This window comes from Mesoplodon mirus (genome assembly GCF_964341445.2).
Source record: "Mesoplodon mirus genome assembly, chromosome: 9".
In the NCBI taxonomy this organism is placed as follows: domain Eukaryota; kingdom Metazoa; phylum Chordata; class Mammalia; order Artiodactyla; family Ziphiidae; genus Mesoplodon; species Mesoplodon mirus.
The window spans coordinates 29,047,735-29,074,339 of NC_138985.1; the positions used below are offsets into that span (position 1 = coordinate 29,047,735).

A 26,605-nucleotide genomic window follows, 5' to 3' on the forward strand; every position below is an offset into this window, starting at 1 on the left:
AGAGCCCTGGAGAGGCATGCTGGGGGCATCAATGCATCCTCACGGAGCTCAGCCTTCAGTCCGTGGACCACCCACACGCTGCAGCACCCGACCCGATACAGGGGCTCGGGGACCCTGGGGCAGACCAGCCCCCGCCTGTGCCGCTGCAGCCAGACCCTGGTTCTGCCCCCGGGGACACCCGTCCCAGCCATGTGCCATGTGCCCTGCCATCCCTGTGGTACCCCGCCCCTCCCTCCAGCGCATCAGCAGCCCTCACAGCCTCACAGGCTGGCATCTCCTGGGCCATTGGCCACTCCCCGAAAGCCCTGGAATGATCTGGCTCCAAGCTCAGGCCTGCTGAGAGCCCTGCAAGTCTTGAGCTATGGGTCAAGCCGCTCTTCTTCCTCCACCCTTGTGAGCTTGCCTCCGCTCTCAACCCCAGAACGCTCTCTGGACTCTGCTCCGTGCTAAGCGAGCGTGAGGTACCCACGTCGTCCCCACTGCAGTCACGCGGCGGCCCTGCGCTCTGTGTGGGCGTCTGGGCAGCGTCCGTCTCTGCTCCGGACTGTGGCCTCCACGACCACAGGGACATGTCGGTTCTTTCCTCTCGATTGTGTCCTCCGGCCCAGCCTTGTAGGAACGTGTTCCCCGAACGTCTCTTGGACCCAGGGATCCATCGGCCGCAGCACCGATTGATACGTCAGCTCAGATGGGGGTGGGCTATGCCCTCTGCCCTCCCCCGCGTCTCCTCTTGGGGATGCAGGGCCCGAAACCAGCGCCAGAAATGGGGTGACTGCTCCTGCTGAGCCAGCATCTCTCCCTGAGCATCACAGAACTCAGCCCGCTGGCTGAAATCCAGCCCTACAGCTCTGATGCAGCCCCTGTCCGCCCATCCCGCAGGCCCTGCTCAGGTCGCTTCGTGGCCGCCCTGATGGAGAGATGTGCTGGCTTAGCCCCCAGTGCTCACAAATGAGCTGGCCAAGCAAACCACGTCCCCCAAGAGAAAACGGTGCAGGTCTGCTCACCTCCTCCCCACAGCCAGTGCGGCAACGCTGCTCGCCTGTCTCCCGGGCCTATTCAGCATCTCTGGGACCCACGTGGCAGTGGCCTCTGCGGCCTGCAGGTGGACGGGGCACCCACCTGCCTGGAGAGCGGCCCATTCCAGCTAGCCCACCCTCCAGGGACCTCTGGGGACCGCTCCCGGGGCCCTCCTCACCCTGCTCTCGCCCTGGTCTCCCAGCTGAGACCACGGCCTTGGAGGACATGAGGCTGCCTGGCCAGTCATGAGGTCCTGCCTCCCTTCTACCTGCCATTTACATCGTACCGTCTTCCTCGTGGGGCCTTTTTTCATATTCTGAACAACTTAGAAAGTCACTGTTGTGGTCAGCATTGTTCCCAAGCAGCATTCCGGACGCTGGCCGGGTCCTGGCCGTTATTCTCATGGTTCTGGGCTCTGTTGTCACCTCAGATGTGCCCCTCCCCCCTCCCCTCCCCCTCCCCCTCCCTGGGACAGCCAGCCTTCTCACCGGCCCCCATAAGCATCCCTCATGAGCCATACTGCTTTTCAGGGTTTTTAAAAATGGACTCTAAATATTTTCAACTTCGTTTTCCCAGGTTTGAAAAAGACCCCTCCTTTTCCCCACAAACTCCAAAATAAAGATCTCACTTCTTCCTCAGAGGAATCTCCAGCCTTCTCGGTTAGAAAAAGGTTCAGAAAAGCAACTCCTGCCTTGCTTCCTCTTCCTCTAGAGATGTGACATGTTGGAAATTCATCACTCTCTCAGCTTTGAGCAGCACGGCCCCGGGCAGGCCACTGGAAGGGTGGCTGACGCATTTGGCGGGGGCCAGGCCTGCACCCTGGCCAGGAAGGTGCCCACCACCACGGCCAGGCGTCTAGGGCTCCAGCCTCAGCAGAGCCCAGGCCCCTTTCACTGGGGGTCCTGGGGGAACACCCCCCCAGGGCGGGAGAAAGCCTTCACCCCATCTGCCACAGTTCCTGACGATGCCCATGGGAGACCCACCCAGGTGGGCATCCACATCACTCTCTCAGGCCCTCCTACCCGAAGGCTAAGCACCAACACAAAGGTCAAAAGCATGCTTCCAGGGTCCAGGACTCCCGGGAAAAAGGGCAGCCTGAGGTGCGGGTTTAAGGGCTGGAAGGGATCCCCGAGAGTGTCCTTCGTTCCCTCTCGCCCCCCTGGTAGTCTGGCTATGAGCAAGGTGGAGTCCGTGAGAGAAAACTAGGCATTTGTGGGTGGGGCCCCAAACGCCAGGAGAGCCTCCACAAGGGAGGCCCAGGCAGGAAGGTCAGGATGCCGGTCATCCGGGCAGGCAGGAGGGAGCCACAGAATTGGGGGTGGGGGTGGGGGCAGAAGCGGGCATCGGAGAAGACGAGGTTGGAGGCAGGTAGGAGTTGAGAGTGCGCAAGGGAGGACCTCCGAGGACACAGGTGCTGGGGGGATGGGGCATGTGTGGGGGAAGAGGCAGGCACTGGGGGCTCCCAGCCAAGAGCGGGGCTCTGCTGTGGGCCACGTCCCCCTCCAGCGAGACCACCAACCACAGAGCGCAGGAGGCTGCCAGGCCCTGGGCCGTGCCCAGCGGTGGGTGCTGAGAACCGAGGAGCCCTGGTAGGATGCTCCAGGCGGAGGTGGGGGGGTGGGAAGAGGACAGTGAAGGCAAGCGCCCCCCCGAGGCACCCTGGTACCGCTGGATGGCAGCCCTCCTGGTCCCGGCACTGCCCTGGCTGCGGGCCCTGGGGCCCGACCTGGGGGCAGCCGCTGGGGACCTCCTCTCCTGTCCTGCCCTGCCAGATGTCGGGATGCCGGGTCTGGGGCTCTGGCTCCACCCAGCAGGCAGGCACGCATACGTGGGACATTCTCGCCGCCCGAGCATCTCAGAGCAGCAGCAGGCGCCTCTGTTCTACTTTCTACTTTTCTTGTAAGTAGGAAATAAAAATGGAGTCTTCCTGCTCTCAGAGGGAACGGGTCGTTCCCAGGCTGCTGTGCAAAATGAAAGCCCTTCCTCCTCAAGGAGCCTCAGAAAAGCAGCCAGTGCCCGTGCGACCTCGGTGGGCGGGAGCCGCAGCCCCAGTCTGACGTCCCAGCTCACCCCGGCTCCAGCACCCCACGCCAGCACCCGCCAGGCCCCCAGCCTCCTGCTGCCCAGCTCTGTGGGCGCCCGGGTGACACCAGGGACCCACTCACATATTCTCACGGGGACCCAGGCTGTCACCGACGGGCAAGGTTGCCTGGGGGTGCAGAAGCAAGTCACAAAAAGCTACTTTTTAAAATAACGTTCATTTTCTTGATTAGAAAAGGAATACATATTCATTAAAGAAAAATCTTAAAATAGATGAAGAAGATTAAAAAATTAAAAAGCATCCGTAACTCCACCGCCTACAGAGGGCCACTGTCGGCCTTTTTTCTTTTTCTTTTAAACGTGTGTGTCCTTGGGAACTGGGTGGGCCGGGCTGGGCGGGCCGGGATTGGTGGCCCGCAGCCATCTCCAAGCTGAGATGCGCTGTCAGGAGTGACACGCCTGTCACGGGTCGGGGTGGCATCTGGCCAACAGCACGGGCCAGAGCAGGTCACGGGGTGCCTACCCTTCTGGGGGGAAGGGCCCTGCTGTCTCCCAGCAGCTGCACTGCAGACGGTATCTCTGAGAAGGTCGGTCCCCTTCGACCACCATGAGGGCTGACCAAGTCCAAGGGCAGGGCAGCAGGATGCCCACCACCATGCTCTGTTTGCTCTCCCCCCACCAGCTACCCCAAGGAGAGCCCCTCTGTGGGCCAGTTCCCACCCACCCCAGGGGAGACGGGGCAGGCGTCCGCCAGGCGGGCAGCCTGACACTTCTGCCCAGCGGACTGTCGGCCTGGGCCATGTGAGGGACAACGTGCCTGAGAGCAGATGTGGGCCAGAGGGGCAGGAGCCAGGCTTAGAGAGGGAAGGCCAGGCAGGAGAAGAGGGGCCGGGACGGTGTGAGGGCTCTGCACCCACCTGGCGTCGGCCTCGCTGTAGTACTCTCTCGCCACGATGTCCTCGAAGAGCTCCCCACCAGTGACCCTGTGGGAGAAGCACACAGAGGGCGCCCTGTCACCTCCGTCGCCACCTGCTGGTCACCACCGCCGTCTTCACCTCCACAGCCATCAGTACCACCATCTTCACCACCACCACCTCCGGCTGTCTCCAGCGTCACCCAGGACTGGCAGCTTACCGAGCGCTTCCTCACACAGGGCAGCACTTCACACTTTAGCCTTCACGCCCACTCCACGACACCGGTGCCCTTAGGCTCAGAAAACTGAGTCTCCATCATCTCAGGGACTTTCCCAGAGTTTGGGCTCAGGCAGCCCAGGAGTCTGAGCCAGGTCTCTTCACTGTTACCCAGGCCCTGTGACTAATTCCAGGCCTGAGGAAATCTGGTTTTCCCTTGTCAAACCCCCCAAGGCCAGGGATGCAGCCCCCACACAGAGCACAGGGGCCGGAAGAGACAGGGCCTGGATCTGGCCTCCCTGGTGGGCGAGGTCACGAGGTGTTCAAAGCCCCACGTCCAGAAGGAGAGTGGGACCTCTGTCCACACACCCTCTTGCCACGTGTCGCTTGCCAAAATGACTAGATCTCCTGGGCTGGGAAACGTGGGCGTGGACAGCAAGGTGAAAAGCAGGGCTGAGGGGGCTTCCCTGGTGGCGCAGTGGTTGGGAGTCCGCCTGCCGATGCAGGGGACACGGGTTCGTGCCCCGGTCCGGGAAGATCCCACATGCCGCGGAGCGGCTGGGCCCGTGAGCCATGGCCGCTGGGCCTGCGCGTCTGGAGCCTGTGCTGAGGGACGGATGCACAGGGAGCAGGCAGGAGCCACCCCTGGGCCTGTGCGCCATGGCCGCTGAGCCTGCGCGTCCGGAGCCTGTGCTGAGGGACAGATGCACGGGGAGCAGGCAGGAGCCAACCCTGGGCCCGCCCAAGCCCTTCACTCCACCCGGCGAGCCCTGAGTCCACCAGAAGTCTCCACCTAGGGCTTTTGTACCCGTGTGGTCCAGAGTCTCCCTCCTGTGTCCTGTGGGGACACCAAGGGACACTCCCTCCACAGCCACACCCTCCCTCCACCTGCAGCTGCGCTGGCCTCATGCACTGTGATCTCTCCATTTGCATCTCAGTTCCCATTAGTTCTCAAAGTTGGGGCTTGGGTTGGCTTCATTCTATGCCCAGCACTCAGCGACCACGGGCATGGGCCCTGGCGAACAGTAGCCCTGGCGTGAGCGGGCTCTCTCTTAGTGTCAGAGAAACACAAAAACGAGGATGCATTGGGTGCTGGCAAGCTCCCACGCGAGGCTAGATGCTGGCCCTCAGATCCTGTCAGGCTCCCAACAAGCCTGGGACTTGGGCGAGCTTTTAGGGTCCCACTCTGCCACCTGAGGAGGCTCAGGCTCAGATCAGGTGGCCGCTCGAGGGGGCAGAGCCCCATGTGTCCGTGTGCACACGCGTGTGTGTGAAGTGGGCGGGGGAGGCTCTATGTCCAGCCCAAGGGAGCGGGACTCACTGCTTCTCTCTCTGCACACACAGCTCACAGGTCAGGCCCTGCAGACCCTGAGTCCAAGCAGAGGGCAGAGGGGGCAAGGCCACAGGTATTGCTCGGGGCTGTAGCAGGGGCAGAGGGAGCCCCCCCAGGAGGCTCCACCTGGGGCCGAGGACAGGCCATCTGGGTCCTTGCATCCACAGGAGGCTCCAGCCTGTGCATCTGGGGCCTTGCGGTCCAGAACTGTAGGTCAGGGAGTTGGCTGCAGGGGGCTGGCGTCTCGAGCTGATCGGGAAGGGTCTGGTCTGGAGGCCAGTGTTCTCCCTTTCCTCAGGCTCCGGCCAGACAGCATGGCTAGTTCTGGGCTGCAGCTTGGGAGAGCCCTTTCCTCTGTTCCCAGGCCTGGTCCCCAAGGCCACGTGACATTCTGAGGCATGGGGAGTGGGGAAACCTGTCAATCTCCAAATCCACAGAGCCCCCAAACTGCCAAAAGGCCTGAGGCTTCCTGAAGGTGAGGCCAACCCAGGCCAGAAACGTCTCCCCAATTCTGGGGCTACAGAGTCACAGAGGGGATGCAGAGTGGCACAGGACGGCTGTGCGCAGGGTGGGGGGCATCTCCACGCCTCCAGTCCTCCCCCTCCCTCAGCAGCCCCCCGCGCAGGCCTTCCCTGCCCCCCCAAACAGCTGCCTGAGGCCTAGGGCTGTCCTGGATGCTGCAGAGTGGGAGTTTCAACAGGTCTGGGGGCCACAGAGGTTTGGGGGAAGGATATGCAAGGCCCAGGTCCTCCCGCCTCGTCACCCTCTCCAAAAACACCGGCCAGTTTCCTCTCGCCAGCCCCACTCAGAGCCTCTCCCCACACCTGCCTGTTGTGTGGGGCAGCAGATTCAAGACCCTCTCACACGCGTGCACGCACTCACATGCACGAGTGTGCACACATGTACACACACACGCACGCGCACACCATTCTCTCCCACCTTGTCCACTCCTGAATCACACATACCCACCCACCTGTTGGCCACCAGGGGCCTGGACATGGCCACCCTCCAGCCCGGGGGCCTCTGTATTTCCTGGAAAAGAGGCTGGTGGAACTGGGTGGGTCTGGGGGCCCACGGGGGTGACAGCAAGCTTGCCACCTCCAAAGGGGCCAGGGGACAGACGTTTCAGGGCACAGCCTCAGCCCAGCAGTGGCAGCTGTGTCACAGGTCGGCCCTGGTCACCTGGCTGGTGACTTGAAGTGGTGTCTTGTGGGACACAGGGGGACCGAGACGTGGCCCAGCCCCTGAAGGCCTCTCCTGGCCAAAGGACCCCGCGTGGGCCAGGGGTTCGTTCCTCAGACCTCCACGCCCCCATGGCCAAGGCATCTGTCGTTTGAGGGAGGAGCTTCCCATGGAGACATGTCCTGCCCCCATGGCCACAGCCCCCAGGCTGGGCTTCGTGGAGGCCACACAGAGCCATCCCAAAGCTACAACCCCTGCCCACCCCAGGGTCCCGAGCTGTGCTGACTCACGGACAGCTAAATATAGCACCACTCAGCCAGAGCTGTCGGGAAGTGAGGGGATGAGATCACCGCTTCTAAATCCAGCAGGAAGTGAGAGGCAGCAGAGGCCCCAGACGCCCTCACTTAGCGCCACACACGCATGCACGCGTGCACACACATGCACACACATGCCCATGTGTATCCACTCCAAGTCACATGTGTACATGTGTACACACATGCATGCGTACACCCCATAAATCATATGCACTGTACACAGACACGCACATGTGGGTGCACATGCACACCCACAAGCCACATGTGTGTGCACAATGCACCCATGGACATGCACACACATGTACATGTCCACACCCTATGTCCACACCAACTCATACACATGTTCACACACATACACACACCACACATACACACATGCACATAAACCACACACATACACATGTTCATGTAATCACACTCATACATGCACACACTGAAACCTACACGTGCACGCTCATAAACACACACACACATGCACTCATAACACAAGGCACTCTTGTACACACCCTTCCACAAATCACATGCACGTGTACACACGTACACGCCCCCACAAATCACACACACACGTGCCCATTCATCAACATACACAAACGCATCCACGCAATTATAAACCCAGAGGCACTCTTACACACACATGCACACACGCAAATGCTCACACCAGCCGGTGGGCCCCAGCCAGGGGAAGGAAGGGGAAGGAAGACCGAGGGCCCGTTCCTCCAGGGGTACTCCCCTCCCTCCCCTCCGCCCCAGCCTCCAGCAGGCCCTTCTGTGTGGGGCAGCGGACCAGCCAGGCAGTCCCATCCCCCTGGGACTCTGTGCGCCAGCGCAAAGCCAACAAGCTAAGAGCAGAGCCAAGGGAGGCTGGCCCACGCGGCTGGGGGCGAGGCTCCCCGGGAGTCGGAGGACTGCCCACAGGGGCTGGGGAGACCAAGGGTCCCAGCCCGGCCCGACGCTGGGAGCAGACGAGAGCACAAGTCCCCAGGCTCCGGCACTTACAGATCGAAGACCAGGTAGTGGAAGCCTTCCTCGGAGATGCTGTCGTGGAGACGCACTGTGGGGAGGGGAGAGGCTGTGAGCGTGGGCAGCAGCCCGGGGCCTACCCACGCCGCCCAGCCCACCTCCGACCCGTCCAGTCCCGTGGCCAGTAGCACAAGCGCTCCAAGGAGGAGGGCCGAGGGCCTGGGGCTTCCCACAGCACGGGCTGGGGAGGGCCCGGGGGGGTGCTGCAGGCAGAGCCCGAGGGGTGAGCGTGGGCCCTGAAGGCTGGCCGCCCCCAGGCCAGCATCCAAGGGCCTCAGGGGTGTGGTCTTGCCTTTCCTTTCCTCTGCCGGAGGGAGACTCTGACCCCTCTCAGCCCCCGCCGGGTCCCCTGCTCCCACACGCAGCAGGGATGGGGCTAGGGGTGCAGGGACGAAGGCCCACACCACCAGGTCTGGAAAGGAGCCGTCCAGGGACTTCATGGGAGAGGAGTGTGGAGGGCGCCATCGCCAACCTCTCGGGCCAGGCTGAGGGGGCAGGGACCCCTGGGCGGAGGACCACCTGCCCAGGGCCCAGGGCAGCATCACTTCCAAAGGTCAGACCCTGAGCTCCCATTCCAGAACCGGCATGGTCGGTAGGATGGTGCCACGCCACGCATGCCCTCTCTGCTTTAGTGCGTTTTCTTCATCTCCCTGAGCCTGGAACAAGGGCCCGGCCAGAGTCGTGCTGATTAGGAGTTGATGAATGAATGAATGAGGGAATGAATGAATGAGTGAACAGCGAAGTGGATGTCAGCACAGAGAACACAAGCCCAGTGCCTCCTTTTCCTTGAGGTGAAGACGTGCCCGGCACTAAACAGCAGGTATTTCTAGGAACGGCTCATTTGGACACTGCCCCGTGACAGACCCTGCCTTCTATGTCAGGAGCCCGCAGTGTGCTCATCCCGAGAGGTTACAGGTGCAGAAGCTGGTGCACAGAGAGGGTAAGTTACTGGCTGAGGGTCACACAGCTCGCACAAGGCCAAAGCAGCAGTGTGGACGGGGGCTCGGAGCCCCCACAGAGCTGCTGCTCCCCCAGCCTCGGCCCGCTCCGCCCCTCTGCTCCTTAGGCCTCACCCCCCCACCACAAGGGGTGGGGCCACCAGCACCAGAAGGGTGAAGAGCAGAGCCTCTCCCGGGGCCCACAGCCCCTTCCTCACGCCCTCGAAGCTGCCCTAGCTCCCAGCTTGGCTGCCAGCATCCTCCCTCTCCAGGCTCCGGGCTTCCCAAGGGCCCCGCCAGCAGCATCCTCACACCAGGAACCCCAATCTGGCTGCAGTGGCCCCTGACCTCGGGCCACGGCCTGGCGTCCGGGGGGGCAGGCCCCTGCCACAAGCAGTCAGGGCATCTGGTCGCCAAGGAGAAGGGGCGTGGGTGGCTCTGGGGGGTGCCTCAGCTCACACGTCTGCTTCTCTCACCATCCCCCCTCTTCTCTCACCATCCCCCCTCCCATCACTCGCTGTGATCTCTGCTCAAGGGCCCGGCGTCCAGCCTCACCCCACCCACGTGCGCCCGGACCCCGACTCCACCCGGGCGGGTCTGCAACTCCCTAACACACACACAGCAGACCCCCGGCTCACTGCGACCTCCTCGAGGCCCGTCTTGCAAAATCCCTGAGGGACCCAAAGCTCTCCCCCTGCTGACTCCTTTCTGCAGGGGGCCCAGCACATCGGCCCCACCGAGCAGCCTCCCCTGGAACTCCAAGCAAAGAAAGGCCCGGGGTGGAGGGGCGGCATGGAGGGAAGAGGTCCACCCTCCACCACCCCGCCAGCCCTGCAGACAGCGCCCCAGAGGAACCCCCCTCCCGGGGGGCCTTTCTCTCCGCCCATGCAGGGGAATCCCCCTTCCCCAGGGGAGCCTCAGGGGTCCATAAGTCTGGGGTGCTGCTGGGCCTTCCTCCTGGTGGAGGCCACCCTGCCCGCAGGCCCTGCGCCCCGAGCAGCTGAGAGGGGCTCAGGCTCCCAGGTCCTGCTGGCAGGGCCCTCGGCCTCGCCCTGGGAGACACTGGGGGTTCTGCATGGGAGTCAAGGCCACGTGGGCGTAGACACTCTTTTTAGTTAAACAGTTTTAACATTTAAAAAATAGTCATGTATTACTTTAATGGTTTAGAAGAAAACCTACCTAGCACATCAGACCCGTGATTGCACAGGCAGGACTAAGTCAAGAAAGGAATTGTCGTAGAATCTAGTTAAGTAAATAACACTGCGGGTGGCATACAGAGGCGGCAGATAAAGTCCCAGTAATACCTGAAAGAGTCTGGCCTGGGAGCACTGGGTTAGGGGGACAAGGGGGTCGGGGAAGCCCAGGGATGCGCCTCCTGCTGCTGGGGCCACAGCTCCTCCAGGGACAGGACCCCGAGTCCCAGGCCAGGGGGCTCTCGGTGGGGGGTCCTTCTGCGCCTCCAAAGCTGCACCTGAACCCCTCCCTGGTCCCTTGTGCTGTGAGGGAGGGCAGGGCCCTGTGACCTATCATATGATGGGCTCTGGGAAGGAAGAGCTGGGGAGTGACAGCATGGGCCCTGAGCGTTTGGAGACAGGAAACCTTTCACCTTCCCCTCCTGCACTGGCCTCCTCATCTTGGCAGGAAGTCCTCGCAGGGCCATTGTCCCCCGTGGTGCCCACCCGCCCAGCTCCTGGGTGGACCATCCTGCACGGGAAGGCAGTTCCAGCCCCAGAAACCAGGAGGTGGGAATTTGCCATCAATGAGCCAGGCCCAGGAGAGAAAGGATCAGTGTGCAGAGAGGAGGCTGACGGGGGGCTGAGGGGAAGCTGGGGGGAAGCCGGAGAGAGGCTAAAGGGAGGCCGAGGGGAGGCTGGGGGAGGCTGGAGGGAGGCTGTGGGAGGCTGAGGGGAGGCTGAGGGAGGGCTGGAGGCTGAGGGAGGCTGAGGGGAGGCTGGAGGGAGGCTGGAAGGAGGCTGAGGGGAGGCTGAGGGGAGGCTGAGGGAGGGCTGGAGGCTGGGGGAGGCTGAGGGGAGGCTGGAGGGAGGCTGGAGGGAGGCTGGAGGGAGACTGGGGGGAGGCTGGGGGAGGCTGGAGGGAGGCTGGGGGAGGCTGGAGGGAGGCTGGAGGGAGGCTGGGGGGAGGCTGGGGGAGGCTGGGGGGAGGCTGGAGGGAGGCTGGGGAGGCTGGAGAGAGGCTGGGGGAGGCTGAGGGGAGGCTGGAGGGAGGCTGGAGGGAGGCTGGAGGGAGACTGGGGGGAGGCTGGGGGAGGCTGGGGGGAGGCTGGGGGAGGCTGAGAGAGCCTGGGGGGAGGCTGGGGGAGGCTGGAGGGAGGCTGGGGGGAGGCTGGAGGGAGGCTGGAGGGAGGCTGGAGGGAGGCTGGAGGGAGGCTGGGGGGAGGCTGGGGGGAGGCTGGAGGGAGGCTGGGGGGAGGCTGGGGGAGGCTGAGGGAGGCTGGAGGGAGGCTGGGGGAGGCTGGGGGGAGGCTGGAGGGAGGCTGGGGGGAGGCTGAGGGAGGCTGGAGGGAGGCTGGGGGAGGCTGAGGGAGGCTGAGGGGAGGCTGGGGGAGGCTGAGGGGAGGCTGAGGGGAGGCTGGAGGGAGGCTGGGGGGAGGCTGAGGGGAGGCTGGAGGGAGGCTGGAAGGAGGCTGAGGGCTGCCTTCTGGGTCAAGGCCGACGGGCTCTGCTCACCGCCCGATGGGGCCCATTCTAACAAGGCTGTGGAAGACTCTGCCTGCCATGGGCGCTGCTTAATCTCTGTCACCCACAGTCCCTGGGGGCAGTGTGGGAAGTTTGAGACACCCTCACGTGCTGAGCAGCAACCTCTTGAGGCAACTACAGCCCACCAGTGAGGTGAGGGTGGAGGTAGCCTTGCCCTCAGCCGAGTCTCCTGCTGGCATGGGGTAGGTGCCCGTAAATATGCGCTGACAAGGGGATTCCTGAGACCCCAGGTGGAGGGAGCCAACCTCATCGACAGTCGAGTACAGCACAGACGTGTCTGTGGAGGGCATGGCCCACAGCAGGGCCCTTGTGGGTCATGCCCGGGCCTGCTTCCCGGGACGGGCCCACACTGCCAAGGCCGGCCCACACCTGTCTCCTCTGCCCAGGTGCCCCCTGGTCTCTGAACAGAAACTAAAGCCCCTGGGAGGGGAGCTTCTACCCGGGGGCCTGACTCCAGGTACCAGCTCCTAATGCTACAGCCCAGCCGGCAGCCAGCAGCCACCACGTGCCGTCGTGCTGATCGTGAGAAGCATTCACACCCTCTGATGGGCCTCCTTTAAGAGGGGAGCTTGGCTCCTTCACTCCGTGTGTGGCCTTCAAACAAACAGAATAAGGCAGGGTAACAGCGTGGCCCCTCCCAGACTGTATCATAACCTCAAAAATTAAACAGAGAACCACCATATGGTCCAAGAATCCACTGCGAGGTATACCCCCAAAGGACTGAAAGCAGAGACTTGGACACCCATGTTCATGGCGGCATTAGTCACAACAGCTAACAGGCCAAGTTCCATTGATGGATGAAGAGATAAACACACTGTGGAATATACACACAGTGGAATATTATTCAGCCTTAAAAAGGAAGGAAATTCTGACACCTGCTACAACACGGATGACCCTTGAGGACATTAGGCTCAGTGAAATAAGCCTGTTCCCAAAAGACAAATACTGCATGGTCCCCACATTGATGAGGTTCCCAGGGTGTCAAATTCATAGAGACAGAAAGTAGAATGGTGGGTGCCAGGCGCTGGGGGCAGTGGCGGGGGGTTAGTGTTTAATGGATGCAGAGTTTCCCCTGGGGGCGATGAAGAAGTTTTGAGTACAGATGAGGGCGATGGTTACATAACATTGTGAATGTACTTAATGCCACTGAACTGTACACTTAAAAATAGTTAAACTGATAAATATTGTTACATATATTTTACCACAATGTGGGGAAGAAAAAGCACTGTGTTCCTTGTTCTCCTTCCCTCTCCATCTCTGTCTGTCTCTCTGTCTCTGTCTGTCTGTCTCAATCTCTGTCTCGGCCTCTCTCTGCCTCTCTTTTTCTTTCTGTCTGTCTCTGTCTCTGTCTGTCTCTGGAGCCCTGGGCAGGACCAGCTCATGGCCAGGCCACCTGTGTAGCTGTCCCAGGCCCCAGGCTCAAGAGGGCCCTGCCCTGCTGTTGCTGTTTTGAAATTCATAATAGTTTTTGAAAAAAGTCCCCAGATTTTCATTTTGCACCGATCCCACAAATTACGTGGCAGCCCCAATCACCCGGCTGAACTACTCTTGAATCTACAGAAACAGAGAAAATCAACACTTGTTGGTTGAGTTTTGGGGTAATTCGTTGCCAAGCCTGGACAACTGACACACTTGTGAAACACGCCTAGTCCACAAACAAGGAGACTGTGCCTCAAAGCAGTTCAGTGGCTGCTGTGGCTTTTGAGGGGAAAGGTGGGGTCCGAATGCAGATCTCTGAGCTCTGAACCTCAGCACACTGCCTCAGAAAGGAGGGCTTTCACAGCTCACAGCCGGCTCCCCAGGGGAACCCTCTTGGTTCCTTGCAGGGGGGTCCCTGTGAGGAAGGCAGCAGCGTCTCCACTTTCCAGACGGGCAAACTGAGGCTCCTCCCCTGCCCACGCCCTGAGCACAACTGCTTCCTGAGTGAGCCAGGACAGAAAGGGGAGCCCCTCCCAGAGCCCCCACCCTGCCTCTACCTGAACGGGGTCCTGCTTCCTCTCCCGGGGGTGCGGGGCTGGGAACACTTCTGTTCAGAGACAGGGCTGGGTAGACACAGGCCACGGAGCAAGGGGCTCCCCTCACCTCCCCCAAAGGTCTCCCCCACTACTCACTCCTCAGAGAGCCCCTCCTGAGTCTACAGAGAATGTTCAGCTGAACCCCCCAGTCTCACCTCTGCCTCCCCTGTGGTCTAGAATAAACCCCCACGCGGACTCCAGGGACCACTCAGAACGCACCCAGAACCACACGGGGTGTGCAGGCAGGGCAGGGGGTCTTCTTGTTGAAGAAGTGTCCCCGAACACCAACCCAAGAACAGCTGGGTCTTCTCCCTAGTAAGGGGATTCCTGAAAATCACTCAGAATGGGGGACCCACACTTGATGGGCGCTCAGTGGACACAGGGGAGGGAGCTGGCATGGGAAGGGGTGTGGGTAGGGCTGGCGGTGTGGCGGCATCAGCCAGGAGCACCAAGAGAGAGGGTCCTCGGGCGCCTGGACCTGGACGGGCAGAGGGCCAAACGTGCCCCAGCCCAGTGAAGAGGGGGCTGGGGTCCCTGTGGACACCCACCTCAGAACCACCCATCAGGCTGGCTCAGATTCCAATTCCTGGGCCCGCTCTAGGCCTCCGAGCCAGGCTTTCCCGGGGGCAGGTCAGGAATCTGCGCACCGTGATTCCAACAGTCTCAGCCTTGAGAGTCCGTGGTTAGAAAGAGTATGGGCCCAGGCACGAGGGCAACAGCAGCCCTGGGGCCGACACCGAGGGGCCCGCTGAGAAACGGGAGATCTGCCTTGCCCTGCACCTTGCGCCCGGGCTGGGCCAGCTGCAGAAGAGCCAGTGGCCTGGAGGGGCCACAGCCAGGGAGGAAGCAGCTCCGAGGACCCTGAGCCCCGCTGCGGCCCTCCTGGCCCCGCGGCCGAGGCCCTGCCCTGGGAGTGGCACGGACGTGGCTGCTGAGCACAGCCTGGCATCCCTTTTAGACAGAGTCCTGGGCACCATCCCGGCACAACTGAGTCAGAACGCGGGCAAGAGGGCCCAGGAATCCTCCCTGATGAGCTCCCTGGGTGCCTCTGAGAACGTGGGCCCACCCTCCCCCCGTGCCACCCGGCTGCTTCCCGGTGTGGTCAAGGGCTGGGTCCTGGGTTCCTCAGGAGTCCCTAAAGGGACCAGAGGTGGAGAAGGACAGGCAGCTGTGCTGCGCGGACAGGGGCCGCTCACGGCTGAGGCAGGCAGGCAGAGGCTGACAGGCCCCGGGAGATCTGCACCAGCTTCCGGGGTCTAGGGTCCCAGCAGCTCCTATGATTATGTCTGGACTGAATCCCTACTCAGTTGGGGGTTTCAGAAGGAAGGGACCTACCGTGGGCAGGGCACCCACACTCCCTGAGGCCAAGACCCAGGCTCCTGGGGCTCTACATGCCCCCAAGGGGCAGCTGATCCCCGCCCCAGATGGCAGTTCCAGGGGCCCCGGGCTGGGGGGACGGCAGAGGTTCTCCAGAATCAGACCTCAGACCTCAGGCCTCAGGCCTCAGGCCTCAGACCTCAGGCTGGGGCTGTGCCTGGTGTGGTCTTCGGTTTCCAAACTTTTTTCTCTGTAATCAGGCCGTCTTGTGGCTTTTCTGAAGCCACGGAACATGAGGCCCCTGTGTTTTCACCAGAATCATGGATCAGACTTACAGAGTGGTGGGCAGGGACCTGTCCAGGAGGAGTCCGGCCTTGACCTCCCCCAGAGGGTTGCCCCAAAGTCCCTGCAGGAATCCCTCCGGGTCAGGAGGAGGAGATGTTTCCAGGGGCCTGAGGGTGGGATACTTCAATGGAGAAGGAAACAGGCGCCTTTGGGGTCCCCCTGCTGGCTGTACCGGAGAGCTGGGACCCCTAACCCAAGGGCTACTCACCGATGTTGGAATGCTTCAGAAGACGGCAGATTCGAGCCTCTCTCTCCAGCTTCTGGTGATCTGGGGACAAAAAGGGACACGGCATCACCTCGTGGCCCTGCAGCCAGTGACACCCCGTGCCCCTCGACTGTATGATGGACAGACTGCCAACCATAAGACTCACGGTCAGGAGGACCTGGCCACCACCTCCCTCAGTGTCCACCCGGGTGACCGCTGCCTGCCCAGGGGACACGTCACGTTGTGCCCCCCACCCCCATCCCAACCCCTGGCTGGCAGTGTTGGGCTGGAAGGGGCTGCCCAGTGCCTGGAGTGAGAGGCCCACGGGAGACGGGAGTGGTGCTCCCTCGGGCCAAAATTTCCCCAGGTGATTCAGGAAGAGAAAACGCCATCTATCAGCAACAGAACGGACAGCACCAATTTAATCCTTCACTAATTTGTCCTAATTCCAGACTCTGCAGAGCTTTCTGCTGAGGCCTAATTTGTTCTTCAGAAGCGGCTGAGGGGTTGGCAGAGCAGGGCTGTTGGCCCGCTGGGGGCGTCCAACCAGCGCTGTGGGCCAGCACGGGCCTGGGCCGGCCTCTGGCTGGACATCTGGGCAAAGGATGCTCGACCTGACCCCTACCCCTACGCACAAACCTACAAAACACAGGCCTGAATTTTGACAGGCCCTGGTGTTTATTGCAACGTCAGCAGGAAGGAGAGTCAAACCCCCAGAGAGAAGTCACCCCAGGTCAGACTGGTGCTGATCCCTTCCTCCCTCCAGCCCTGTGTCCCTCCTCCCATCCCCAAGAGGCCGGTCCCCCCGCCAAGGACCAAGTGACTTAACAGCCAGAAATTTTATCTTTCAAACAGAGGTGTCAGGAGGATTTTAAAAGCTGATGGAGATTGTCACAGTAAAAAACTAAAAGAAAACATTTCCACTGAGCAGAGAAGGCAGAAATAAATCACACAACAGAATACATCCATCAGCGTGTGCACATCACCCCAACCTCCCAACGTGAGGCCGAGTGGAAAAAGCCGCTCACAGAGGAAGACCCAAACCGCGCTTCATTCAAATGGAGGCCAACACGCACAGCACTGGGCACACGGGTGGCCGGACAGTTAAGAAAGGTGGGGATTCAGGATGCCAGCTGCTCCAGGGCAGGAAGTGACTGGGGAGGGAGTGCTCAGGGCCTGGGACTCCCCCACCCCGCCCCTGCTTGCACTGAGCCCTTCACTGCAGGGGCCTGGGGAGGACATTAATACACCAGACAAGACCACAGGACCGCCTGATTCACCAGGGAACGCCTGATAGCCCTCACTAGCGGGACACAATTAATCTGCTAATTACAAAATGTCCTCAGAAGCAGTAAAGCCACTCGGGCAGGCCTCCTCAGACCTGCCAGCTCATCCCTGCCTCTGCCTAGGGGGAAAGGACCCAGCCACCAACAGGTCCTCCTGCAGGAAGGGAGCCCGCTGGCTAGTGTGTGGTCAGCTCTCCCTGGGCCATGTGACAGAGGCTGGGAGAATCAGGACAGTCCTGAACACGGACATACCTGTAAACACACATGTGCCTCTCCTGAACGGGAAAGGCATGCCTGTAGACAGGAATCTCTCTGGGAACACCTGGGGGCATCCAGCTGGCTCTCCCTCCTCTCAGGATGGGCACTCAAGCCTCCCGGAGATGCTAACACCTCCCTGAGCTGCCCACCTGGCTCCCGTCTGTCTTGCCAGGCCCCTTGGGAGGGCTCTGGCAGAACCGCAGGGCAGGGGCTGGGCGTTCAGGACAGACCCTCGCACCCTCCCTTGCTCGCTCCCTCCCTCCTTCACCTCCACATCCAACACAGCAAGCACTCTTGTGGCCCATCCTGCCGGGGGGGTGGGGGTTGGGGGGAGGGCGGGGGAGGGTGGGGTGGGGGGTGGGGGGAGGGCGGGGGAGGGTGGGGTGGGGGGGTGGGGAGGGCGTGCGGGGCACCTACAGCCATCAGCAGGCAAGATGCAGCCCAAGAGTCACCATTAGGGGCGATAAGTGGAAAGCGGCCGCAAAAGAACACAAGCGGGGTGGCTTTCACTTTTCCGTCTGTATGAAGCTCAAAAACAGGCAACACTAAGCATAACCAGGTGGGGGGAGGATGGCTTTCCATATATGTGAGGCCCACTCTAGAGAAGAGCAGCGGAAGGGTTCTCGCAACATCCAGGACCGCAGCTCGCTCGCGGGGTGGAATTAGGAGGGCTGGATGTGCACGGTGGTGGGTTCGTGGGTTGTTTTGTTCTTTCATCGTGTTTTTTTTTTACATTTATTATTCTGAACATTTTTCAAACTTAAAGTTGCAAGAACAGTACAAAGTACTATTGGACCGCACTTCTGTATAACCTCGGTCCTTCCTATACATACACTTACCTCCTCTGAAGCATGTGAAAGGAAGCCCCGCATTTTGTGTCCTTTTACCAGGTAACACTCAGTGTGTTTCATAAGAACAAGGACGTTCTCTTACGTAATCTCGGGGCAGTTACCCCACTCACTAAATCCAGTGCAGATACGATACTCAATCTAACCCACAGTCTACATTCCAATTTTGTTCCTGTCCCCATAATGTCAGAGCGGATTCCTCCTGATGTGGATAGCACCTGAGCAGCTTACCATCGTGAGGATGGGGCCAGAGCAAGGCTGAGGTCAGAAAGAGACAGGAGGCTGTAAGGTGGTGGAGCAGGGGTAGTTTTCTCTGGAAAAACTGCCTGATTGCAGTCATAAATGAAAACCAGGAGAAAAATCCATGTGGGACTCCACCTTTGGGAAGCAGATAACAAACAACTATATCTTTTTACTGAATATTGTCACCAAGGACAGAGAGCCGCATCCAAAAAAAATCTGGACCTACTCCGAGGCATGTCTGGGGGGATAAATTATTTATTTGGGGTCAAGAAGAGACACCATTACTCAGCCATAAAAAGAAACGAAATTGAACTATTTGTAGTGAGGTGGATGGACCTAGAGTCTGTCATACAGAGTGAAGTAAGTCAGAAAGAGAAAAATAAATACCGTATGCTAACACATCTATATGGAATCTAAAAATAAAATGGTTCTGAAGAACCTAGGGGCAGGACAGGAATAAAGACGCAGATGTAGAGAATGGACTTGAGGACACGGGGAGGGGGAAGGGTATGCTGGGATGAAGTGAGAGAGTGGCATGGACATATATACACTGCCAAATGTAAAACAAATAGCTAGTGGGAAGCAGCCGCATAGCACAGGGAGATCAGCTTGGTGCTTTGTGACCACCTAGAGGGGTGGGATAGGGAGGGTGGGAGGGAGACACAAGAGGAAGGAGATATGGGGATATATGTATACATATAGCTGATTCACTTTGTTATACAGCAGAAACTAACACACCATTGTAAAGCAATTCTACTCCAATAAAGATGTTAAAAAAAAAAAAAGAAGAAGAAGAAGAGACACCAGGCTGCCCAGCCCAGGTGCTGGTGTCCACCCCATGGCCACGCAGGTCACTGATGCTCCCGGCTGTCCCCTTTCCATATTGGGCCCAGCAGCACTCAGCCAGAGAGCAGCTCTGAAACTCTGCATCACAACACGTGGTCCAAGCTGGTAAGAGTCCAAGTGTGTACATCACATCAAGATAGTAATTGCTTCACTCTGGGTGGCAGAATTACAGGTAATTTTTATTCTTTATATTTTTTCCCCAACTTGGACAACAATCTTGTGTTACTTTTATCATAGGGAAAAATATTGGGTATTTTTAGAAGTTTGATCCTGTCTCCAGTGAGCACAAAGCCACTAGTTAAATATGATGAGGGTGTGTCATAAAACCCGCTATGGTAACATTTGCTCTGGAATTAAAAATCTAAGCTGATATTCCATGACCTCAGATGGGAACCAGAAGCCACAAGAAGGGGCTGGAGGAGGAGGCTGTCCCTCTCCGGCCCAGGAGGCCCATCGCGGGCCCAGCACGTGGCCATGTGAGGAAGAATCCAGCATCCTAACTCTGCCCGCATCCTGTGATTTTCCTTCTACAAATTTGAGGCATCATCTCTGAATGTCCAAATGAACATCATAAAACCCACCATAGACATGGTGGGTTTAATTTAACCCAGTCTGATTGGCAGGAAGTGTGTCCTGGCTCTAAACCACCAGTGGGAACCTGGGAGGACACCTCCACCCCACCGCGTCCCCCAGCGGACAGCAGGACGTGGGACCGGCCAGCAACCCTGAGCAAGCCCTGTGACCTCTCAGAACTGCGCACCTACTCATCCCTGCCAGCCTCCCCCCGGGACCTGACTGGACTCAGAAGACCACAGCAGTGACCACCAAGCAGGCCCGTGGAGAGAATGCAGTCAAAAGGCTGCCCATCCCACCCAGGACCCATCAGCACCCCGGGCACCCCAGCCCAGTACCCCCTCCTGAGCAGCCAGACCCTGCCCTGCCCACCGCAGTGATGGGCAGGCAGCGGGTGACCACAGGAGGGGCCAACCAGGCACCTGCCAGGGCTGTGGAGGCCACGGTGCCTCGGGCCCAGCCAAGAGGCTCGGAAGGGCCCTCCCAGGGCTGTGGCCTGGTGCCCTGAGGGTCCAGGTGCCCGGAGCTGCCCTGAGGCCCAGGCACCTGTTGCTTGTGGCCCTGCCACCACGTCGGCGGGCCGTCTGTTACTGAACACTGGTCCATGTCTCGGAACGTGAGCCACACCTGTGCAGGTCTGAACGCAAGGACGAGTGAGCCCCGAGAACCCACCCCACTGACACCCCCGTGCATCCTGTCCCCAGAGGGCGTTGGGCCCCCTTTCCAGGGCCGGTCCCTGCCTCACCCCTCACATGCCCTGCCTCTGGGGTCTGAGGGCGACCTCTGAAATAGGACATGGAAAAACGGGGAGCCAGGGAATGAGGGCACAAGCTAAGCTCCGCGCCAGCCTCCAGAACCCCACCCTGTCAAGGCGAGACCTCTCCGCCCTCCTCCCCACAACGGACCCAAGGCCAGCACTGACTGTGTCCTGGGGACCCAGGGGACACCGGTCCTGGGTCCCAAGAAGCAGGTGCAGCAGTGCCATGAGCCCTGAGGACAGCAGAGTCGGGGTGCGGGGGATGGTGCTGCCTGAAGGAGACTCAAGGGGGGACATCGGAGTGGGGTTTAGGAGGAGCTTGCCATTCATGGGGCACAGACTCGGTTCTCACACCCCCTCTGATGTGAAGCTCTAGGGAACTCCTGAGTTCAGCCATCTCTTAAATGCTCGGGTGCCTTACGGATCCGCACCCCACATGGAGACCAGCCTAAGTGCCTGCGGGCCTGTAGCCAAAAAGCGACTGTCTTGTGGCGTCTGGGGCAACCTGACATGCACGCAACACTTACACCTGCTCCCGCGAGGGGGCCGGCAGAGGCAGAAACGAGCTATTTATTTCTCCCAGCAGAGAAACACCCCATCGATAAAACACAGCATTCACTTATACTCTATAAAAGCGCTTATCAAACAAAACAAAAAGCACTTTACTCAAAGACACCAGCTACACTGGACCTGCCATCACCAGCTGTCACCCGCCTGAGCTCCTGTCACAGCCCCTGAGGCTCCATACCCTCAGCTCTGTAGCCCGTGCCCCAGCAAGGCGGGACCTGGAAGCTTCTGGGTGATTCTGCCTTGATCTCTGTGCAGGCCCACCCTGCACTCTGGGGTCCCCGAGGTGTGGTGCCGGGTGACCCGGGAAGGGAGGTGGCCCCGTGCAGCCCTGCACATCTCACGCTGGGTGCACACCCCACACAGGATGGCAGTTCCCAGACCCCAGGAGCCCCCAGGAGGTGGGGAGGGGCCCGCTTGGGGCTGTCACTGTGCCGTGGCTGGCACCCACCACTGCAAAGGGGATGGGTCAGGGGACCCCAAGGGGCAGGAAGACAGGCGCTGCCACATGTGACCACAGGGGGGCGCTGTCCACTCACTGTACACGTTAACTTTGACTTCCATAACTCCCTGTGGAATGGCAGAGAGAGACTCACACCGGCTCTTCCCCGCCGCGAACTAACTCAACAACAGGGCGGGTTCTCCCAGGCAGGGACCCCCAGGTGGGGGCAGCCCGAGCTGAGTCAAGAATGAAGAGGTAGCTGCTGAGGGCAGGGGGGGAGATGCCGCCCTTGGAGGTGGGAGAGGATGTTCGTGGGCCCTGCTGCACCCTGCAGGGTGGGGCGCACGGTCGAGAAACAGGCACCCAGAGGAGCTCAGAGTCCCCGAGGCCAGGACTGGACCCGAGGCTGGTGGCCGCCCTCACAGCCCCCCAGTGACGGCCACCTTCCCAGCTGCCACCCGCTCCCTGGCTGTGGGTGACTCACAGCAGAGCGGAGCGGTTGGGGGTGAGAGGAGTCAGGAGAAGGGCAACAGGAGGGACGTGGGTGGGCGCCTGGCCCCTCGCCAGCTGCCACGAGCGCCAGCATTGCCGTCACCGGCAGAAGGACACCCGCCAGGCGCCGGGCCCGGGCAGAGGAAGGACGGGGCGGCGGGGGGAAGACAGGAGGCCCAGCCGTGAGGAGGGGCTGCCACCCTCTCCCCAGGGCTCAGCCTAAGACAAGTGCAGCCACGTCCCGGGAAGTCAGGAGTAAGGACAGGTCAGGCTGGACCGAACATGAGACCCTGTGTGGAAAGCCCACACTGCCTGGCACGTGGAGGGGCTCAGGAACGCTCTCCGCTCCCTGATGCCTACTGGACCCCCCTAGCCCCTGGGGCCGGGCGGGCTGTGTTCACTGGGGAGACCCCACCTGCACAAGGGTCTCCGTGGGCTTCTGCAGTACCCCCACCCCCCCGCCCACACTGGCTGGAGGACGACCTGGCCAGGGAGAGCTGGGGACGAGGGGATGGCAGAGGGCTCTGCTGGGGTCCTGGCCTGGGACATGGGAGGCTGGGACTTGTCAGGGAACCGGCTGGAGATCGTGGGCCACCGTGGCTGCTGCCCAGGACACTCCGCCAAACTCAGCCACTCCTGGACCCCGAGTCAGCAGGGATCTGAGCGTCAGGTTGGGGTCAGGCCCCCGCCCCGGGGTCACCATCCATTTCTGCACTGAAGCATAGACGCCCACCCCTTGTGGCCAAGGCCCCAGGGGAGAAGGATGCCCCCAGGGAAGGGGTGGACAGGGCCGGCCAGCCCTCAGGCTGGGGGGTGGGGGAGTGTGCGTGTGGCCAGGCCCCAGAGGGTGACATGTCTACAGAATCACCTGCCTGAACATGCAGCATGGGCGTGAGGGTGCGGCTGGAGAACAGCAGCTGCGGGGAGTCCAGGCAGCAGCCCCTGCCCTTGGCTGCCTCACCTGTCCTCACCCGGGTGGGTGTGACCAAAGGCCAGGGGTCCTGCACCAGTCAGAGACAGTGCTGCCCCTCCCCCGGGGGGGGAGGTCAGATGCCCACCTCAGGAGGTCTGAGGACAGCTGTAGCCTGCAGGGCTGGGGGCAGCTCCACGTCCCATCCTGGCTGTCCAGCTGTTGGCTCCACAGGGCGGGGGGCTGCCCAGGCTCCCGTTCCTTCCAGGCTAACCCAGCAGTGAACCCAAACCAACATCGTCAAGCTGGGGCGTGGCAGGCTCGCCTATGGGCCGGGCTCGGGTGGCCACGGGGACACTGGACACAGGGCCCTGAATGGGACCAAGCCTTGTTCTCTGAGTCTGTTTCCCATGTGTGAAAAGGGTTGGGGGATGTTCCCAGGAAGAGGCCACGGAAGAGAGGAAACCCCAGCTGCTGGCCCCTCCCCGCTGCCTGCCCACAGAGCTGGGCACCTGGCCTGTCATCCTCGCTGCTTTATTTGCTTCCCTCCTCCGGCCTCCGTCTAACACGACACTCAGGACCCCAGCAGTTGTCTCCTCTCCAGGGGCTTCTATTCTTCCAAAGGGAGGTGGGAGTCTGCAGCTGCGCTGGACAAGGGCAAGGACCCGTTGTCCCTAGGTGACCCGTGCCACTGGGCCCCGGGATGCATCAGTCGGGGTTCCCTCCTCTCCTTCCCACCCGTCTCCACCGCCTACGCCATCGGATGGCACAGAGAGCTTTCTAGAACCTTCAGAGGCTCACGGACATCCACATCCCACTTCATGCGGGTTCATGCTCATCACTGTCCAGCATCAACTCCTTAACTCAGCGTGTCCCCAAGTTGTCAGAGTCCAGGCGAACAGAGCATGGGAATACGGGCCGGAAGCTCTCGTGGTTCCAAGCTGCTGAGTCAGACTCTGACAGAACATCCTGGACGTTCACAGCAGCCAGCGGAGTCCACAACAGAGCCCACGGCACCCTCCAGCCTGTGCACCTCGCCCTACCACCTACAGTCCTGCCCTCAGGGTCCCAGGAAGGGGGTGAGCAGGCCTGGGGGTGGGTGGACCAGGGCAGACAGAGGCCAGTTCAAGTGTACAAGCACCAGCACCTGCTGACCCTGGAGGCTCCGACCTCAGCTTCATCCCCTTTCTGGGCGCAGAAGGGACAGACTGCAGGAGAAGACAGGACTTTTGGGAAGGACGTCCCCAAGCCAGGGCCTCGGTGGCTCTCGCCTCCTGACAGGGCTCACGGGGCTGGCCCATGTGGGGGCGACCCCAGGGGCAGCGCAGGGTCCCTGTCAAGGGTACCAGCTGGTTCAGGAGCTGGAGGAAGGTCACAGGGGAGCATTGCCCTTTGACCCTGGTCGCTCCTCTCCTCCACAGCACGGAAGTGTCTGCAGGTCGCCAAGGAGTAGCCTCTGCTGTCTGCTCTTTGGCTCGTCACAGGCCCCACAACCTGCCCAGGGCTCCCCGCGAGGTAGGGCTGTTATTAACATCGCCTCCAACTTTCAGGTGGAGGACGGGGCACAGGAAGGCCGTGGGGTAGGGCATTGGAGCTGGGCCACCAGCCAGGGGGGCTGGCGTGGAGGCCTCAGCCATCCTATGGTCTTTCTCCTGGGGCTTCTCAAGGCTTCAACAGGCTAACATGCTTGACCCCAGCCTGCTCACCCAGGGAGCATCTAGGGCCCTGGGGGCATCCTATCCTGCTCTGCATCCAGCACTGGGGTCCCCAGGAAGGTCCAGTCACGCTTCAGCCCTGGCGGGCACTGGCAAAGCCATGATTATGAAAAGAGCGGCTCCCATGGTAGCCTCTTGTGTGTGCTTTCTTTTTAAAAGGCGGCACGCAACCAGCAATGATGACACCAACGTCACCTGGCAGCCACACAGCCCAGGGAGGGCACCTGTGTGGGTCCTGTAGCTGCCACTGCCTCGTTGGGATAAAGAAAGGGCCCTCGAGGGGCACGGACAAGCCGCCAGGTGTATGGGAGCTGGGCCAGCGACCTGCCGCTCCCCACACCGCAGCGCTGAGGCCTCTGAGCTGTTGGCTGGCCACGTGGTCCCCAGAGCCCTCACTGTGCGGTCCCCGTGGCCCTTCAGCTGCTCCTCCACGGGAACAGATTCGTCCTCTTCAGGCTCAGAGCCGTCATCACCCAACACGGGGCACAGCTCAGCTTTGAAACAGACGTGGCATTTCATGATGTAAGGCCTGAAACTGAGGCCCCGTGTGATGTGCTGCCCTGATGTCCGGTGAAACCGGGGGGGCCCGAATGGCCTAGCTGTGGGCTCCCCAGCCCGCTCACCCAGCCAAGCGGCCTTCCTCCCAGGCAGACCAGAAGCAGGAGCAGACCTATCCCCAGGTGGTGGCCTCGGTCCCCTGCCAGCGAGGAATTACTCAAACAAGCAACCACATCCCCCTGGGGAAGCCAGGGGCACCCCACTCTCTGGTCACCACGAAGCCTGCCTCCCTCAGTCCGCTGCTCACTCTGCCCCGAGTGCACCCAAAGTGGCCTGCGTGACGTGCAGTGTCCTCCCCAGGCTCTGAGCCTGTGTGATACAGACTGCTGTCCATCTCAGCTGTCCGGGGTCCCCATCCTGTGTTTGGTCATGCCCACGACCCTAGGGCGAGCGCCCACGACCCTAGGTCGGGCTCCCACGATGACTAACAGGCAAAAAGGAGGTGATGTGAATAAAAATGACTAGCTTCTCGAGTCCTCAGTTTTGCCAACTGTAAAATGGGACAGTATCACCCTCCAGTACAGCAGCGCATGGTGACAGCAGGAGACCACCAGTGGCCTCCTCCTTTCCTGCTTCCTTCCCCAGCCCCAGTGCAATAGGTCCTACGCCGGGGGTAGGGTCTCATCACAGCCCACCCCAAGATAGCACCCGTGACACTGCCACAGCACGGCGTGCTTTCCAGGCTAGGGCATGGCCCCCAGAGGGTGCAGGGCTTATTCTGTCAGGGTCCTACAGAGACTCAGCAAGGTCTCTGGGACACCTCCCTCCCACCAGCCTCCTCCTTCCACCTGTAGTTACTGGTGGCCCAGACCACCGCCTCCCCACAGACCCCTCCTCCAGCTCAGTTCTTGAGTTGAAAGTGCTCTGTTCCCCCCACCCCTTCATCATGTTCATTAGGGACCTACGGTGTGCAAAGCACAGCCTTGGGCTCAGGGAGGGAGACCCCGAGGTCCCTGCGCCCCGCCCCACCCCACCCCCTGGAGCTGGGAGACAGGCTGTGCGGAGACAGAGAGCCAGCCTGCTGGGAGCCGAGGGCTGCCGTGCTGAGCAAGAGGGCGGGGGCCAGGAGGCTGCGGCCACTCTGGCCAGAGCCCAGGTCCTCAAACCTGTGGCTGCCCCTCTGACCCTACGCTCACCTCCAGGGGGGCCCTTGGTGCATGTGGGGTGTGCAGGGCTGCCGGTAAGGACCCCTCCAGATTTGGGGAATGACAGGAATGGCTGATAAAACAACCCCACAAGGGCCCAGGAGTTCATAGAGATTTCCTCCCAGTAACCCTGGACCAGTCCACCTTTTAGGCGCTGCCACCTCCCCACCCTCTCTTGAACCTCTACAGCTCAATGGGGTGGGCACCGCTGTGGCCTGAGTTCACGGAGCATCGGTATCAGGCCCCCCAGCCCGTGGGACTCAGGGTTCACAGAGGCAGCCGTGCCCCAGAAACAGACACACCCCAGAACCAGTGAACAGGGCCACAGAGCTGCCACATTCTCCTCCTCGTAGGTGAGGCCACCAAGCACACGGAGGGGGTGTCCACCAGGA

General features: G+C 61.0%; 1 protein-coding gene across 1 annotated transcript in view; it reads right to left on the reverse strand.

Annotated features, from left to right (window-relative positions):
• CAMK2B (calcium/calmodulin dependent protein kinase II beta) overlaps positions 1-26,605 on the reverse strand; it is a 94,731-nt gene that overhangs the window by 28,243 nt on the left and 39,883 nt on the right. The window contains exons 3-5 of the mRNA XM_082633116.1: positions 15,577-15,636; positions 8,013-8,067; positions 3,975-4,040 (exon numbers count right to left, since the gene is read on the reverse strand). Coding sequence (XP_082489242.1) covers positions 3,975-4,040; positions 8,013-8,067; positions 15,577-15,636 — 181 coding nt within the window. The remainder of the gene's footprint in view (positions 1-3,974; positions 4,041-8,012; positions 8,068-15,576; positions 15,637-26,605) is intronic.